At 37.7% G+C, this 17,500-nt stretch overlaps 1 protein-coding gene across 1 annotated transcript in view; it reads left to right on the top strand.

Moving 5' to 3' along the window:
• LOC143017560 (uncharacterized) overlaps nucleotides 1–14,330 on the top strand; it is a 14,947-nt gene extending 617 nt beyond the window's left edge. The window contains exons 2-5 of the mRNA XM_076172348.1: nucleotides 3,005–3,239; nucleotides 6,653–6,753; nucleotides 13,728–13,904; nucleotides 14,268–14,330. Coding sequence (XP_076028463.1) covers nucleotides 3,026–3,239; nucleotides 6,653–6,753; nucleotides 13,728–13,904; nucleotides 14,268–14,330 — 555 coding nt within the window. The 5' untranslated portion in view covers nucleotides 3,005–3,025. The remainder of the gene's footprint in view (nucleotides 1–3,004; nucleotides 3,240–6,652; nucleotides 6,754–13,727; nucleotides 13,905–14,267) is intronic.
• The last annotated feature ends 3,170 nt before the right edge of the window (nucleotides 14,331–17,500 follow it).

Genomic DNA, 17,500 nt, shown 5'->3' with positions numbered 1-17,500 from the left:
ATTATAATATTGAAAATAGATCAGGAAAACAAACCTTTCCCAGGTGTGATTAAAATGTAATTACGGTTGATAGTCACCAAAACAACGCGAAGTGACAGTTTCTGGCCAGCGAGAGAGGAGCAGTTATGCCAATCACCGTCTTCCACCATCCTCCACCCCCCCCCCAAAAAAAAACACCCTCTAAATGTTATGTTTTGTTTTTGCCAAATTTGTAATCGGCAACATCAAAATCCCTTTTTTGTGTCTTCTCTTTTTCTGCTTAAAGGGGCAGGGGGGGGGTCGCTAAATAAATGAACCGGGCTTTCTGTGGATGTACAGTACTGTGTCTTGCAATACTGCTTCTGACCCAGGGCAGTGGGCGGGATACAGGGATGACATGTCATCCACGTGGAGCTAAAATAAGAGACGAAAGGGTGGTGGATGGGAATGAAATAGGTTGAAGTGGGTATGTGCCTTTGACTTTGCTACCTCCCTTATAATGAGGAAAAAAAACTTGGTTCATAGAAAAAAATACCAGTTATGTTGGGCCCTCACATAGCTGTGAAGTAGGCATTCTGTCACATTTTTATCCACTACATATTTATAAGTTGAAGTGATAAATTTTGGAAGTGGACACCTACACAGGACCGTTTCTAGTTCATCAGGCGCCCCAGGCAAGAATTTGTTATGGTGCCCCCCCTCCCTCCTTCCTTCCCCCCTCCGGGCTGGAAATAATAACCGGCTAAAATGTGAAATGTGCTTTCAAACATTAAACACCGTTGCATCAAGTATCAACACTTTCATTATTCATTTATTTTCGCGTTTGCACTTATATTTATTTATTTATTTGAATTATCCACGTAATAAAAAATACTTGTCTCTCATTTATTTATATATTAATTTTGGATGGCAATTTGGCGCCCCCCCAGCAAATGGCACCCAAGGCGGCCTGTGTCGCCTGTGCCTAGAAACGGCCCTGGACCTACACAATATAGCATTAGAAAATTAAATATTAATATTGTAAATTATAAAACATCCATGTAATATATGTTTTTCTTGGTGGAAATCAAGTGGCATAATGCCTCCTTTCAATGAACATGTAATAAGACTGGATCTTGTCTTCTAGTTGTTCCTGACATTCTTTAAGTATCCAGTTTGAGATCTCATCAGGTCCTGAGGCTTTTGTCACATTCAATGATCCTAGGAGATTGAGCACTTCCCTTACTTCTACATTTGTATCTGCTAAACGTGTTTTTTTTTTGTTTTTTTTTTTTTTAGCTTTCCTCGCTTTTCTCCAAAAAGTTGCGCTCTTTTGTGCTGAGGCCTCTCTCAGTCTTGCTTATATCTGTCATTCTGTGTGAAGACCATAGTACTGATGCATGTTCCAGTTTTGGACATATCAGGGTTTCGATTAATTTGTTCATCTCTTCATCCATGTAATGGAACGCCACTTTAATCTTCCACAATAGTCCCTATGTCTCTCCAACAATCCTGTTGATATGTCTGTCAGGTGACAGGTTGTCTTTTATCAACACTCTCAAGTCTTTCTCTTCTTTTGCTTTTGTAATGTGTTTGCTTCCCAAGAAATAGTTTAAGATGGGGCAACTGCTCATACCACAAGAGGGACAATGCAGTTCCTGAAGCAATGTTTGGAGATGGGATTATCTCTCACTATGGTGATGTCAGCTGGCCATCATGTTTCCCAGACTTGACCAGTCCTGAATTCTTCTTTTGGGGTATCTCAAAGAGAAGGTGCATGTCAACAAACCTCAAACCTTAGAAAAATTGAAGGAGAACATCACAAGGGAAATCAGGGAATTGAACTAGAAAAACCTTGAAGCTGTCATGGAGCATGTTTGGGAAAGGGCATGGATGTGTGAAGTTAAAAATGGATGCCATTTAAAAGATGTAATTTTTCATACATGAGTGATTTTTCATAGTTTTTGTAACTTCATGCAAATAAATTTCCATAATCTTCTTCATATTGTGTTAAAATTTCATAACTGTACATACAAAAATAAAGAAGCCATTAAAATTCAAAACCCTGGAGGTGTGAAGCTAAAAATGGACGCCATTTAAAAGATGTAATTTTTCATACATGAGTGATTTTTCAAAATGTTTGTAACTTCATGCAAATAAATTTCCATAATCTTCTTTATGTTATGTTAAAATTTCATAACTGTACATACAAAAATAAAGAAGCTATTAAAATTCAAATACCATCAGTGACTTTTGGGCCTTCCCTGATTTTCGTCCCTCCGTTTCAGTTTTAGTCTTTTTCCTTTTCCTTATCTTTTCTGTCTTTCTTTTTATCTTCTTTTTATATTGTATTTTTGTTATTTTATATGTCTGATTGCAATTTAGCCATTTGTTCTTGAGACCTTTTCCTACTTTTGTTCCCCTTCCTTCATTGCGGACATTTGGTCCACCTTAGCCGTTTGCGTCTTTGGACTTTGTTCTGGTGTTTTATATTAATTTACACAATGATGTTATTTTTGCTACATTTGTTTTATGATCACAGATATGTAAACTTGTTTTATTTTTATTTTATTTGGTGCTACAATATCGTGTTAATTGTATTTTATTTAATATTGTAAAGAGGATTGCTTTGTATATGTGATTGAAAGTGTGAACCTTTCCCAGGTTTACCACTTTGACCATTTATATTTGAGTTCATGATCTTGTACCCATTATACCCCCTGATGATGATTCTTGGATGGGAATCGAAATGTCAAGCAAATAAACCCTTGAATTGAGTCTGGTGTTTACACTTTTCTGATATACTGTATATGTATATATATATATATATATATATATATATATATATATATATATATATATATATATATATATATATATATATATATATATATGTATGTAATGAAAAGAAAAAGCTCCAGCCATTAAGAAAGGGATTACAGAAATTAACAAAATAGTCTTGTAGCAACAATGATAAAGAAAAAAAATACTTGATACAGGAGGGTTTTTAATGTCTAATTTTTTCCTTTTCTTTTTGTCATCACAGCAGTCCTGGAACGGCTTCATCATGGCGGAAGCAATCCAGAGCACAAGCGAGAAAAAGGGAGACTACACTGAAGACAAGGACTCACCACCTTGCTCTGCTGGGCCAAGGGAACGACTTCGGCTCCTTGTGGTGTCACAGCGGGCGAGGAATTTGGGACCCATCACCTCCAGTCTTGGAGATGACGTAGTTTGTGTCACCTACAAATATGAAACCTCTACCCTTGATGATATCCTGCGTAAGTTAAGTTGGATAAAGGTTGTTTGTCTTGACATTTATGGTTAAACTTTTTAGATCTAGAGGTTAATGTAACCTGTATGAAAATGCCTGAAATTAGCTAAAACAATCCATAAAAGTGACACCTGGTCCTTGGCTGATCAAGTGATGGGACTAGGCATTCTGCTTTCTGTATATTCATCTTACAAGAAGTCAGAGCAAAAGAAGGTCATTAAATGTGCATAGTTGTGGTACATATGAGAGTGAAAGAGATGAGACAGGGAGTATGTTTGTGAGAATGAAGATGGATTTATTAGCATTAAGTGAAACTTAAGTTGAAAGGGAGGAGTAATTTTGAGTTTGGGAGTGTGTGAGGGAGAGTACATGATGAAACAGGAAAGTGTGTGGTTGAGTGGAGGGAAATATCTTCAAAGTTAATGTGGGTGAAGGTAAAACTGGCATGGGAAATATGGGCCTTAAGTGCACATGGGCTTGGTAGTAAGAAAAGTGAAAAGGAAAGGGAGGCTCTTTGGATGGATTTAAATGAGTACCTAGAGTGTTTTTCTATCTGAGAGCTGACACCTTGATGTGGTGGATAGGCTTGAGAATCTTAATGACTACAAAAGTTATGTTGATAGGAAATTTCTGCAGGGTCATCCATATCGAACAGGTTTTGTAAGAAAGATGAGACAAAGAGCAGCTCACACACACCATTGCAGGACCTACTAACTGGCATGACCCTAATGCTGAACAGGGAAATTCCTCATTGATGCATGGGGTACCATGAGTGAGAAAAATGGAGGAGAAATAAGGAAAGATGAGGTGAAGGCATTTGTTAAGATGATGAGAGCAGGTAAGGCACCTGGGTTGGATGGGTGTCATGCAGAATGTCTAAAAAAAAGGAGATACAATGATGGTGGACTGGCTGGTGAGATTATTTAATGTTTGTTTAAGAGAGGGTAGAGTACCGGAGGACTGGAGGAATGCCTGTGTAGTTCCACTTTACAAAGGAAAAGGGGACAAGTGTGATTGTAGCAGTTTCAGAGGGATCAGTTTGTTAAGTGTAGTTGGGAAGGCTTATGGGATGGTCTTGGTTGAGAGAATTAGGAGAGGAACAGAGGGAGTAATTGGTGAGGAACAGTAGGGGTTTAGGACAGGTAGGGGTTGTGTAGATCAGATTTTTGTGGTAAGACAGATATGTGAGAAAATTTTAGGAAAGGTAAGGATATTTTTTGGGCTTTTATGGATTTGGAAAAGGCTTATGATGGTAGACAGGAAGGCACTGTGGGAAGTATTGCAGATGTATGGGATAGGAGGAAAGCTTTTAAGAGCAGTCAAGAGTTTATACAAGAGTAGTAGAGCTTTTGTTAGAATTAGAAATGGAGAGAGTGAGTGGTTTGAGGTAAAGGTGGGATTTCATCAGGGATGTGTTATGCAACCTTGGCTGTTCAATTTATACACGGATGGGGTGGTGTGAGAGGTAAACACAAGGGTAGTGGGTCAGGGATTGGAGATGGTTAAAAAAATGGAGAAAAGTGGGAGATAAGCGAGTTGTTGTTTGTTGATGACACTGCACTTGTAGCAGGATCAGAGGAAGGATTGAGAAAGTTAGTGACAGAGTTTAGGAGGGTATGCAAAAGAAGGAATTTGAAGATAAATGTGGTCAAAAGTAAGGTGCTGAGATGTACAAGGGGAGAAAGTGGCAGCAGACTGGAAGTGAGTATTAAGGGAGAGAGACTGGAGGAAGTGAATAATTTTAGATACTTGGGTGCGAATGTAGCGGGAAAGGGAGGAGTGGAGCTGGAGGTGGAATGTAGATTGAGAGAAGTGAGTAAATGCCTTGGTGGATTAAAATGTAATGAGAAATAGATATTTGGGAATGGATGCTAAGTATGAAGGAGTGATTGTGCCAACAGCACTGTAAGGGGCAGAAACATGGAACATAAGAGATGAAGAGAGGAGGAGTTTGAATGTGTCTGAGATGAGGTGCCTGAGAAGTATAATAGAGGTTACTAGGCTGGATAGAGTGAGAAATAAGGAGGTGAGGAGGAGAACAGGGGTGAAAAGGGAGTTGAGAGATAGGGTTGATGAAAGAATATTGGGATGGTTTGGACGCATGGAAAGAATGAGTGAAGAAAGATTAGTAAAAGTGGTGTGGAAGGCAGAGGTGGAAGGAGTGAACATGAGGGGCGACCGAGGATGATGATGGATGGATGGGGTAAAAGGGACATTGGGAAATAGGGGAATGTCTGTTGAGGAAGGATGGGAGAGGACAGAAGATATGGGTGAATGGAGAATGGTTGTATATGGATAATGCTGTGATGCATGAGGGGGAGTGGATAGGGGATGAGGGGGGGTGAGGGAGTATGTATGAAGAATAAATTGATACAGCCCAAAGGGATTTCTCCCTGTCTTCTCCATTTCTGCATGAGGGGACAGAGAGGGGGGGGGTTGCTGATTTAATGAAGTGGCCTTGCTGTGGATGTGCTGTGTCTTGTGACACTGCATCTGACCCAGAGCAGTGGGCGAGATGCAGGGATGACCTGTCATCCAGGAGGAGCCAAGATAAGAGGGAGGGAAGGGGATTGGAGTATATGGGGATGGAATGGGTAGGAGTGGTTTTTATGTCTTGGTTTTTTGGCTACCTCTCTTGTAAGGGGGGAAAAGCCTTTGGTATATGTATGTATGTAATTGCACACAATTTGATTTATGATAGTAATATCTTTGTAAAAACAAAATATATTTGTACAAACATTAGAGCCAAACAATGCTATGTTTTCCATCATATGTAAGTTTTTAAACCATACAATAAAATGAGCATAAAAATACTACATACGGTATTTTGTTTCTTTATATAAATTGAAGGTATCTTGTAGCATGTAAATTTGGTATACAGAAAATTGAGGTAATTTTTGGATTCTGAAGACAAAATTTAGTCAAAAACAAGTGCCAGACCAACCAAAAATATTTGTTCCTCAGTGTTTCATGATTCATGGAATAATGATTGAATCATCACACCATCTTTGTTGATACCTTTTTAGTTGAACTGTTTTGTGGGCTGTATTTACAATAGTGACTTCTCTATGCTGACCTAATAATGGAAATCTAGAAATTAAAAATTCTGATCTTTAATGAGAACCCATACATTATACTGACATATTTTGTTAATTCTACTATAGAGGAGTATTAACTGTTGGACGGCCACAAATGTGTCTGCATAAGTGTTGCTGATTCTCTCTCTCTCTTCATCTAAAGTCCCTTAATTATTTCATTATCTATCAAAGAGACAGTTCTATTTATCGGGCAGTTATTAACACAAGTATTTAATTGATTCCCTCTCACTTGATCTTTCTCATAACTAGAAATCACCAATTTCACTGACTTGTCTTACTCTCTAACTTATTTCCCTTTTTCATTATTATTATAATTTTCCAGATCTAGTACATGAAAAACTGGAGGGCCGCAAGGTGGTGTCTGTGGCATTCATCCTTCATGGCAGCGAGACTGAACTGCGACTCTGTGGACCAGGAGAAAAGGTAAAGGAATGGATTCATTATAGAGAGAAAAAGGTGGCTATGTACTGAAAAGTCAGCCTGAATCCATGCTATGTGATGATACTACTCAACGTTCCCCAAGACATTTTTCTGACTACCTTCATAAGCTCAGCTTGACAAAAGACAACAACAAATTAGGTTTTTCATCTACATCCAATCGGAGATGTCTTTCACTACCACTGAGACTATGTATAAGTAGTAGGCATTCTGGGGTTACAAGGACAATTAAACATTGGGATGGTTCATATTCTATTTTGAATCATACCATAGTTCTTTTTCATTTGGAATTTATCTTATTATGTACCCTGGTGGCACACTCAAAAGATCCTTTTCACCTTGGCCTTTGGATCACGTGTTGTACTCGTGATCAACAGCTATTTCTCTCCCGGAAGAGAGCTCAGAGCTCGTATGTCGGATCTATGGGTAATGCTATAAACTCTGAATCATGTGGATGAAAAAAGTTACAGTTAGGTTTATCTGAAGTCCACATTCTATATGGGGTGGTAAGCATATACTTGTAAAGAACCAGATCAGTTAAAAGAATCTTTAGAGTTGGATGAGTCAGCCAAAAAATTCAGTAGCAAGATTATCAACCATATACAGGAGCAAATATACTTAACCAGTACTCGTGATATTCAGATCACCATTCAGAATCAAGATTGATTTTTCTTTTGCCTCAGTTATCTTTATTTTGAAGATGTATTGACAAAGTTGAACATACATAGGTTCTTCCCTGCATATTTTTACATATTCGTTCCTTTGATTAATGTATATTTGCCATTTTCTGTTTTTTGTTTTTTTTTTTGTCTTTTCTCCATCTTTTCCAAGCTTTATCTCTGTCTTTTGCTTCGCTGCACCTTCTGTTAAACCAGCACATAATATACAACTTTTCCTGTCTTTGCTTTAGGACATATTGATCCACTCCTATATAGATTTTCATAAGAATCATCCATTTTTCTTCCACTTGTGTTTCTTCATTTTAGAATTTTCCAGCTCGCTTTAAGAAAAAATTCCCTAAGTTTTTCAAAGTCCATTTTACTATACATCAGTCTTCCATTTATGTATTTCTCATTCCTCTATATATATTTCCTCCTTTCTAACTCAAGTAGTATGTGGTCACTTCGTAATTGGTGTCTTGTATTCAATTTTGTCCATAATTTCAGGTTCTGACATAAATAATAAATCTACTCTCAATGGTTCTTCATTACTTCTAAATCTAGTGTTTTGTTTTACCCATTGTGTCATTGTATGTAATATAGTCATGTCAAGTAATATATTTCCCCATAGATCCTCTCCACCTTTCACTGTCATCTCTTTCTAACAGATTTCTTTGCAGCTAAAATCTCCCATAGGTACTGCATTACCTCCATCCTTCAACATCTTGTTTAATGAAAGTCTCATATCTAACATTTTAGAATAATCATTCTCCAAGACCCCATTTTTGGGGTCACATAAATCAATGCAAACTTTCTACTTTTCATGTCGCTATCTTCAATTCTTATTGTGATCATCTCCATGTTCTGTCTCTATATGACTTTTGTCACATTTAAGTTTTTCTTAGCCAAGAACATGACTCCACCCTATTTCTCCTCTCTATTTTTAAGCCAGTGATTATAGTGGACCCCTTAATTTTGTCTCCACAATACCCCCAGTGTAAGAGGGAAAAAGCCTTTGGTATGTGTATGTGTATACAATTCCCATTATGTCTAGTTTTTCTGACTGGGATTAATCTGTCTATATTGGTATAAGTTAGTTTTAATTTTCTACTCTTTCCATATTGTTCTCTGAACCTTTCATATCTTTTTTTTTTTTTTTTTTTTTTTTTTTAATATACCATTTTTTCAGTCTCATGTCTAACACTCTCCAGTAGAACTTTCTTTTCTTGGTCTCCATTCTTTTGTAATTTTTTTCCATAGCTTTGCTTCTTAATGTCTTATTTTCTCTTTCCTCATCATTCATGTCTCTTTTTATCCATATACTTTTGTTGTCACTTCTTGCTAATTTTCCTGTTTTTGCCCAAATTTCTTCTGACATTTGTGACCTTAATTTGATCTTTAGGAGTTGACTCTTTCCTTCTGCATATTTACCCATTCTGTGCACTTCCTATATTTCTTTGTCTATTTCTTGCTCTTCATCTTGTATTACTTTTAGAATTTTTCTTGACAAATTTTTCTCTTTATATCTCAAGGACCAGTTTAGTTTAAGTTTTTTCTTTAGACAACATACTACTATACACATTTTTTTTTTGTCCACTGTGTCTCTTACTAGATTTTCTTCTTCTTTAACTACCTTAATGACTGCATCTTCATAATTTTCTTGCATTTGTTGATGAACTATTTCTTTAAAAATTACCTTATCTTTTTCTTGGTCTTTCCTTCATTCCTTCTTGAATTGTTGTAAATTATCCTCTCTCCTATGCTTTTTTCAAATTTTTGGTCATTACTTTTATTTGTTCATTTACTTCTTTATGGTTGCAGTATTAGCATTATCATTGTTTTTCAACCTCTCATTTTCACAATTTAACTCAGTCAGTTCTTTTTTAGTACATTTACTTCTTCATTTTTTTCAGTATTTACTTTTTTAAGTCACTCACTTCTTTATTTCTTGATTTGTTTTCCATAGATCGTTAGTCACTTGCCTCCATGATTCCCTCATAAATCTTATCTCCCTCTCTATACCTATAATTTTACTGAAAAGTCTTTTTTCATACCCACTGAACCCAGAAATATGTCCCTCATCGCTACCATCTAAAAAAAATCTTTTTGTACCCAGAGGTGATCTGAAACTCATATTTACATTATGGTTCACTCTTGTACCGGTATATAGCTCTGGGTATATGTTTATGTTTGACATTCTTTCATCATGGGGCTTCTCTGGTCTATCATCATTATCTTCCATTTTACTTCAATACTCTCTATTTGTGCTGTAATCTAACCATCACAGGTATCCACGAGCATTCCCCTTCCCATTCAACACAACTTGAGTATCCTGGTAATGTGACACTGTTGAGACATTCCACTTTTAATTTTAATGTATTTCTTAGGACCTCAAATTTTATGTGTTGTTAGTCTGGAAGTTTGCTCGCAATTCCTGTGGTAACACGTGTTTGTGAGGTGGCTTGGTTTGTGGCAGTATGTACAAACCAGATGTGTTCTTGAAGGAGAACCTTGGTTTGAGTGATATTGAGAGCAAGATATATGTCTTGATCTCATGTCATGTATTTACCTAGTTGTATTATACGGGAAGTGGAGCTATGCTCGTGGTGACCCATTTTTTGTATCTTGCAAGATTAAGTTTGTTCTTAAATTCTAGTATTGTGTTTGCACACTATTTTTTTATCCAATTTGTTCCATATATCTATCACTCTGTGTGGGAAGTTGTTATATTTCAGGTCTCTTCTGTAGTTATCCTTTTTGAGTTTCATAGCATGTCCTCTTGTTTTTCCTCTATCCCACTTTAATAAGTTCTCTCTATCAAGGCATTCTTTTCCTTTCATAATTCTGTAGATGGTTAGTAGGTCCCCCCTGTTCTCTTCTTTGTTCCAGGGTCAGCAATTCCAGTTTGGCCAGTCTTTGTTCATATGTCAGTTTTGAAAGTGTTGGGGGCCATCTTTGTTGTTACTCTTTGTACATACATACATACATATACCAAGGCTTTTTCCCCCTTACAAGGGGTGTAGCCAAAAAGAAAAAGGCATAAAATCATTCCCACCCATTCCATCCCTGAATACACTCCACACCCCTCCACCCTCCCTCTTATCTTAGCACCTCCTGAATGACGGGTCATCCCTGCACCTTGTCCACTGCCCTGGGTCAGAAGCAGTGTCGCAAGACACAGCACATCCACAGCAAGGATGTATTCTTTCTAATTTTCTTATATTCTTTTTTGTACTGGGTGACCATATCAGTGCTGCATATTCTAGTTTTGGCCTTATCAGTGTTTGTAATAATATCTTATCATTTCCTTATCCAGGTATTTAAAGGCCACCTTTATTGATCTCAACAAATGTATTTACCTAGTTGTATTTTATGGGACGGGAGCTATGCTCGTTGTGACCCATTTTTGTATCCCTCCACGTCCAGTTTAGTTTTAAACTCGTGTATAGTTCTGGCATTTACTGTTTCACTGTTCAGCCTGTTCCAGACATCGATCACTCTGTGCGGGAAACTGTTCTTTTTCAGGTCTCTTCTGTAACTGTCTTTCTTTAATTTCTTTGTGTGTCCTCTTGTTTCTCTTTTGTCCCATTTTAATAGGTCATCTCTATTGAGAACTTCCATCCCTTTCATAATTCTGAAAATGGTCAACAAGTCGCCTCTTTCCCTTCTCTGCTCTAATGTTGACAGCTGTAATTTTTCCAGTCTTTATTCATATGTCAAATTTGATAGTGTGGGTGCCATCTTTGTTGCTGCTCTTTGGATTCTTTCTAATTTCCTTGTGTTTTTCTTTGTGCTAGGTGCCCACATTGATATATCATATTCTAATTTTGGTCTTAGCAATGTAACAATTTTTTAACCATCTCATCCATGTAATCAAAGGCCACTTTCATTGATCTTAATAAATTGTAGGTCTCTCCGAATAACTTGTTTACATGTTTGTTGGGTGTCAAGTCACTTGAGATGATTACTCCTAGGTCCCTCTCTGAGTTTACTTTCTTTACTACTTTGTTTCCCATCGTATATTTTCCCGAAACTCTATTTTTGCCTTTTCCAAATTCCATTATGCTACATTTCTTGATGTTGAAATTCATCTCATATTTCTGGCTCCATTCCCATACTTTGTACAGGTCATCTTGTAGCGATCTGCAATCTTCTTCTGTCTTCACTCTCTTGAGTAATTTAGCATCGTCGGCAAAAAAATTCATGTAACAATTTACACCTTTGTCCATATCATTTATGTATATGGCAAACATTAAGGGAGCCAAAACAGAGCCTTGTGGGATGCCACTTTTTACATCTTCCCATTTCGAATTTTTGTCTCTAAGTACCACTCTCATTTTTCTCCCAGTTAAGAAGTCCTTCATCCATTCCAACAGTTTGCCTTGAATTCCTCCTATTTTTTCAATTTTGCTTAATTAATTTTTTGTGTGGTACCTTGTCAAAAGCTTTTATGTATGTATATGTAAGATGAATGAGGCAAAGAAGAGTACAGGTTTGAAATGGGGTAGGAGTATGTCAACATTTTTAAAAGAATAAAGAAAAAATGGAAGGAAGGGAAAAGAGTGAGGGGGTGAGTCATGTAGAGATGAAAAGATAAAAGGTGCAGATGAACAGATGTTAATGAAAGTGAAGGCAGTAAGGGGAAGATAGATAGATTATTTTAGAGAGTTGTTTATTGTGGAAGAGGATAGGGATTGATTGATTGTGGTAGATGGAGGAGCTAAGAAAATGACTGTGATGAAAGAGGAAAATAGAATGGATATTTGAAAAGATAAGGTAAAAGGAGCTTTGAAAATTACAAAAGCTGGTAAGGTACTTGGTTTAAATGTGTGTCATATGAAGTCTCTGAAAAAGATGTGGTTATAGTGGATTGGCTAAAGAGGTTTAATGTGTGTCTGAGGGTGGGGAGAGTGCTAGAGGACCAAAGGAATCTGTAGTTCTGCATTAAAAAAAGGAGGGGGCAAATGTGGATGTAGTAGTTTTAGAGTGCTCAATGTGTTGAGTGTAGTTGGAAAGGCTTATGGGAGTGTTTTAATTGAGAAAATTAGGAGGGGAATAGAAAGATCAATTGGTGAGGAGCAGTGTGGGTTTAGGAAAGGTAAAGGATGCATAGATCAAATGTTTATGGTAAGGGAGATTTGGGTGAAATTTTGGTCAAAAGGTAAGGATTTTTTTGGACTTATGAATTTGGAGAAGTCTTATGACAGAGTAGGCACTGTGTGAGGTATTGCCTTTTATGGGCAGTCAAGATTGTTTATTAGAGTATTAGAGTTTGTGTTAGGATTAGAAATGGAGAGAGCGAGGGGTTTGAAGTGAAAGCAGGGGTTGCGTCAGGGCTGTGTCATGTCACCATGGCTGTTCAATGTGTATATGGATGGGGTGGTAAGATAGGTAAATGCGAGAGTGATGGACAGGGGACTGGAGATGGTTAGAAATGGTGGAGGGAGGTGGGAGGTGAGCCAGTTGTCGTTTGCAGATGACATTGCATTTGTGGAAGGGTCAGGTAGGATATAAGGTAGTTAGTGATGGAGTTTGGGAAGGTATGTGATAGGAGAAAGTTAAAAGTAAATGTAGGTAAAAACAAGGTGATGAGATGTACATTGGGAGGGGTGGCAACAGGTTGCAAGTAAGTCTTAGAGGAGAGAGGCTGGATGAAGTGGAAGAGTTGTTAGAAAAGTCATTGGGTAGGGTTGGGCTATTCTTAACCCCTTCGTTACCGACCCGTCAACCTTACGTAAACAAACGTTTCAAACCATCCCACGAATGGCTGGAGCCTTATGTTTGTAAACACAGACACTTGCCACCCCATGGGTAGAAATAACCCAGAAACCGAGGCCTTGAGAGCCCTCAATACACAAAGCATATAACTGTGACACGTGCGTGTCATGGGGAGCACGCTCGGTTCCTGACGGGTGCACTCGGCAAAACACACATCCGGTACTCAAGGGGTTAAGAATGATGTTAAAGAACTTTAAGATCTTATAGTATATCTTAAGTTTCAATTTGTCTTCAGAGTTGGTACTGTATGCATCACACATGATCATGTATTTTAAAATGTGTTCATTAATATGGTATGTTGTATATAATTTTTGTCCATGCTCAAGCTGGGCTTATTATGAGTGACATTAGTTACGTTGCCTTGTCCAAAGATGAATTGACAAGAAGTATGAGAATTATACAATGTCATTTCAACTCTTGAGGAAAATTTCTGTGAAAATGGATAGGCTTTGTAATACTTGAACTTTGTAATCTGTGATATATAATACTGACTTTGATGGCTTATATTCTACATCTTTACAGGTGGTCAGTTCACACACCGTCTCGGAACAGATGTCGGTTCGAGAATTCTTCAGCAATCTAACAAATCAGCACATATATCGGCGCCTACCTCACACCCGGTTAGACTTCCTAGCTGCACATCCTGCACACAGTGATGAGGGGGCTCTTATAGCTGGCACTCTCAGTTCACTCCTCGATGTAAGTCACATTTGTTAATGAGAAATTTAATATGATGATAGTGAATAATGTTTCATGAATTTCAATCAAATATCAATATAAAAAATGCAAAGTTCTAGGAATGGGCAATAGTAGCAAAAGATCATCCTTGAAGTATTCCTTGGAAAGTGAACCCATTACAAAAGTAAAATAAGAAAAATATTTAGGAGTGCTGATAAAAGATAATCCATCACCTAATGGACATATCAGCAGGATTGTGGGAGAGACATACAGATTACTGCAGAAGATTAAAGTGGTATTTCACTATATGGATGAAGAGATGCTGAAAAATATAATCTAAACCCTCCAAGACTGGAATATGTCAGTAGTATGGTCCCCACACAGAGTGAAAGATATAAGATTGCTAGAATGCAAAGGGCAGTAACCAAAGTGGTCCCCAGCCTGTGAGGTAAGACTAAAAGCACTAGGTCTGCCAACTTTGAAAGATTGAAAAGAGGTGATATGATTACAGTATTCAGGTCACTAAAGGAGATAGATTGCATTGATAGAAGAGACCTACTGTCCCCGTCCTGATTTTGTTGCCATTTACGACTCAAGTGGGAACACTAGGTGGCATTATTCTTCCCCACCACAGGGTTCGGAAAAAAAGGAAATGAATATTCATTGAAGTGGTACAGGACAGTATTAATAGTAGGGAGACAGCATAACAGAAGGACAGTCTCTTACAAGTAGTTGTGAAACTGATGATGCTTACCAAGCATAACAACGCTATTGTCTGCATGAAAGCCTATAATATTCTCCATAGGAATATGTATCTCATTTAAACATTCCTTGACTTTACTGTAAACTGTAGCTCCTTTACCATCAAACAATTCTAGAAGATCAATGCATACAATGACTGCGTAGTGGTCATTCTGATTTGGTCAGTGACAATCCTGGCTGGGGCAGATGGTGGGCTGAACAGTACAAGGCACTGGGCTACCCTGTACCATACTACTGTTAACTATGAATGTAGTCATGTTTCTTGTTATCTCTTTCTTATAGTGGTTGATAATTCTATACTGAATTTGATATTACTCTTCAATTATTCTATGCCAATTTCTTTGGAATTTCCTTACAAAACAAGTTTCTTTGAAACTTTCCTTGGATGAGTAAAATTTCCTTAAAACCAGGAAATTTCCTTGAATGTGGAAACACAGGTGTGTGTGTATTTACCTAGGAGCAATGCTCATTGGATCCCATCTCCTATTCTCTAATTTTCTATCATACCAAGCCTCACATGTGAAATTCCAACTTAATCTATATCCTTGATTTCCAATTATCATATTTAGATTTGAACTCGTATATTGTTTGAGCTTGGGCTATATCACCTTTAAGCTATTCCAAGTATTTATGTATATATATGGAAAACTGTATTTCTTTACATCCTTTAGGCATGTGATCTTTCATAATTTGTTCCCATGACTTCTTAAAGCCCTCCCATCTAATCAGATCTCTTCTGTCATTGTAATCTATCCCCCCTAGTGGCTTGAATACTGTAATCACATCACCTCTTTCACATCTATCTTTCAATATTGGCAGACCCAGTGCTATTAGTCTTTCCTCATATGGTCATCTGCCAGACTGGGGACCAGTTTGGTTGTTGCCCTTTGTATTCTCTTGATCTTGCTTACATCCTTCACTCTATGTGAGACCCATATTATTGACCCATATTCTAGTCCTGGATTGATCAGGGTTTCAATGAGTTTTTTTCTTCCATCATCTCTTCATCCATATAGAGAAATGTCACTTTGATCTTCTGCAAAAGTCCTTATGTCTCTCCCATAATCCTGCTGATATGTCTGTCAGGTGACAGGTTGTCTTTTATCAACACTCCCAAATCTTTTTCTTCTTTTGGGTTCACTTCCTAAGGAAGGAATAGTTTGAGGATGGCCTTTTGCCACTACATTAGTCCCTCGAATAACGCGGGGGTTAGGTTCCTGAAATTACCGCATATAACCAAATCCGCGTATACTGATATTTCATATTAAATACCGGGGTAAATCTTTAGTTTCGACCATGGGAGTAATATAGCAATAGAAAATTAAATACTAATTTTGTAAATCAAAATATATCACCGTAATATGCAATTTTGTGTGCGGAAATGAAAAACAAAAAAGGTGCTAAAACAGAGTTTTTAAGTAACGAAGTCGTGTATGACGAATGGTACGCCATGCTTGTTATGGTAGATCCCGACATCGAAGAAATGAAAGGATGATCAATTCATCTAAGGTAAACTAAACTAAAGTAACCTAACCTGTGTTTATTAAATCATTACCTGCATATTAGATGTCATCCGGCTCGTCCTTGTTCTCGTCGTCGTGAGAGACGTTGGCGGGCTTTTCAACCACTCTCTCAGCTTGGAGAGTATACAAATCAATATTTAATTTTCTATTGCTCTATTCCTCCCATGGTCGAAACTAAAGATTTACTGGTTAGGTTAGGTTAGTTTAGTTTAGTTTACCTTAGACCAATTTATCATCCTTTCATTTCTTCGGTATATACTGTACCCCAGGTAGTTTTTGCAGCTTGCACGATGGTAATGTAGACCTAAGCTTCAGAACACTTGACCTCACAGCTAATATCCACTGGTACAAGTTCATTTATAACATCATGCAAATTAATTTTAAAAAATAATAATGCAAACGCAATTATACAAATATAATATTTATTATGTATCGTCTGTAATAAACAAAACAATGTAAATATACTGTAGTCTGCACCTGAGATGCACTGCGAGTTGATCAGCTACACCCCTGCCACCTCCTGGTTCCCTCCTGTCTTCCCTCTCTCGTTCCGTTAGCTGGCTTGTCCTGATGCCTGTTTGTGTCGTTGGCCACCACCACCATCACTCGAATTCTATGAAATATACACCCAAACAACTCTTAGAATTCAATACTCATGGGCTACTAAGCATAAATAAAGATAAAAATTACGTATTTGACAACATCTTAGAATGTGTCAATATAGTGATGCTCACAGTTTACCTTGCTCAAGAGATGGAAGTGGAATCGCTCCGCCATGTTTTCCCCTCTCGTCAGCTGACCACTCATCTCAACCCCCTCTCCCGGCTGTGGCTATCGGCTGCACCACTGTGAAATAAACACCAAATAACTCTCAATATTCAACATACAGAAAATTTATTTTGATTATATATGCGAATAATGTTCACTCAAAATTGAATTGATATCACAAACATAGCTTACCTTCATCAGAGTCGTCACAGTCCGTGGACTGGGTGGAGGTGATGGGGGCAGGGGAGTCAGGCGAGTGATCCAGTGCAGTGTGAGTAGGTCTACATTTGCCTAATATCGTTGGCTGAGTAGAGCTGGCTGATGTCGTCGGCTGAGGTTTAGAGAAGAATGCGGTGATTTTTGGTTGTTCAACCTCTCGCCTCAGTTGTTTGATAATTTCCAAATACTGAGTGAATCCACTTTCCATGCTATTCTTGACTCTCAGAGCTCTGTCTAGGGATGGATCATATGCTGTAAATAGATCTATTGTATGTTTCAAACTTCTTTGAACTTCACAAAGTTTATCTAAAGTCCAAGCTGGTGGTTGTGGTGAGTCGCGATCTT

This window comes from Oratosquilla oratoria, chromosome 32 (assembly GCF_046742065.1).
Source record: "Oratosquilla oratoria isolate Oo_2021 chromosome 32, ASM4674206v1, whole genome shotgun sequence".
In the NCBI taxonomy this organism is placed as follows: domain Eukaryota; kingdom Metazoa; phylum Arthropoda; class Malacostraca; order Stomatopoda; family Squillidae; genus Oratosquilla; species Oratosquilla oratoria.
This window is presented reverse-complemented; position numbering and strand designations above follow the sequence as displayed.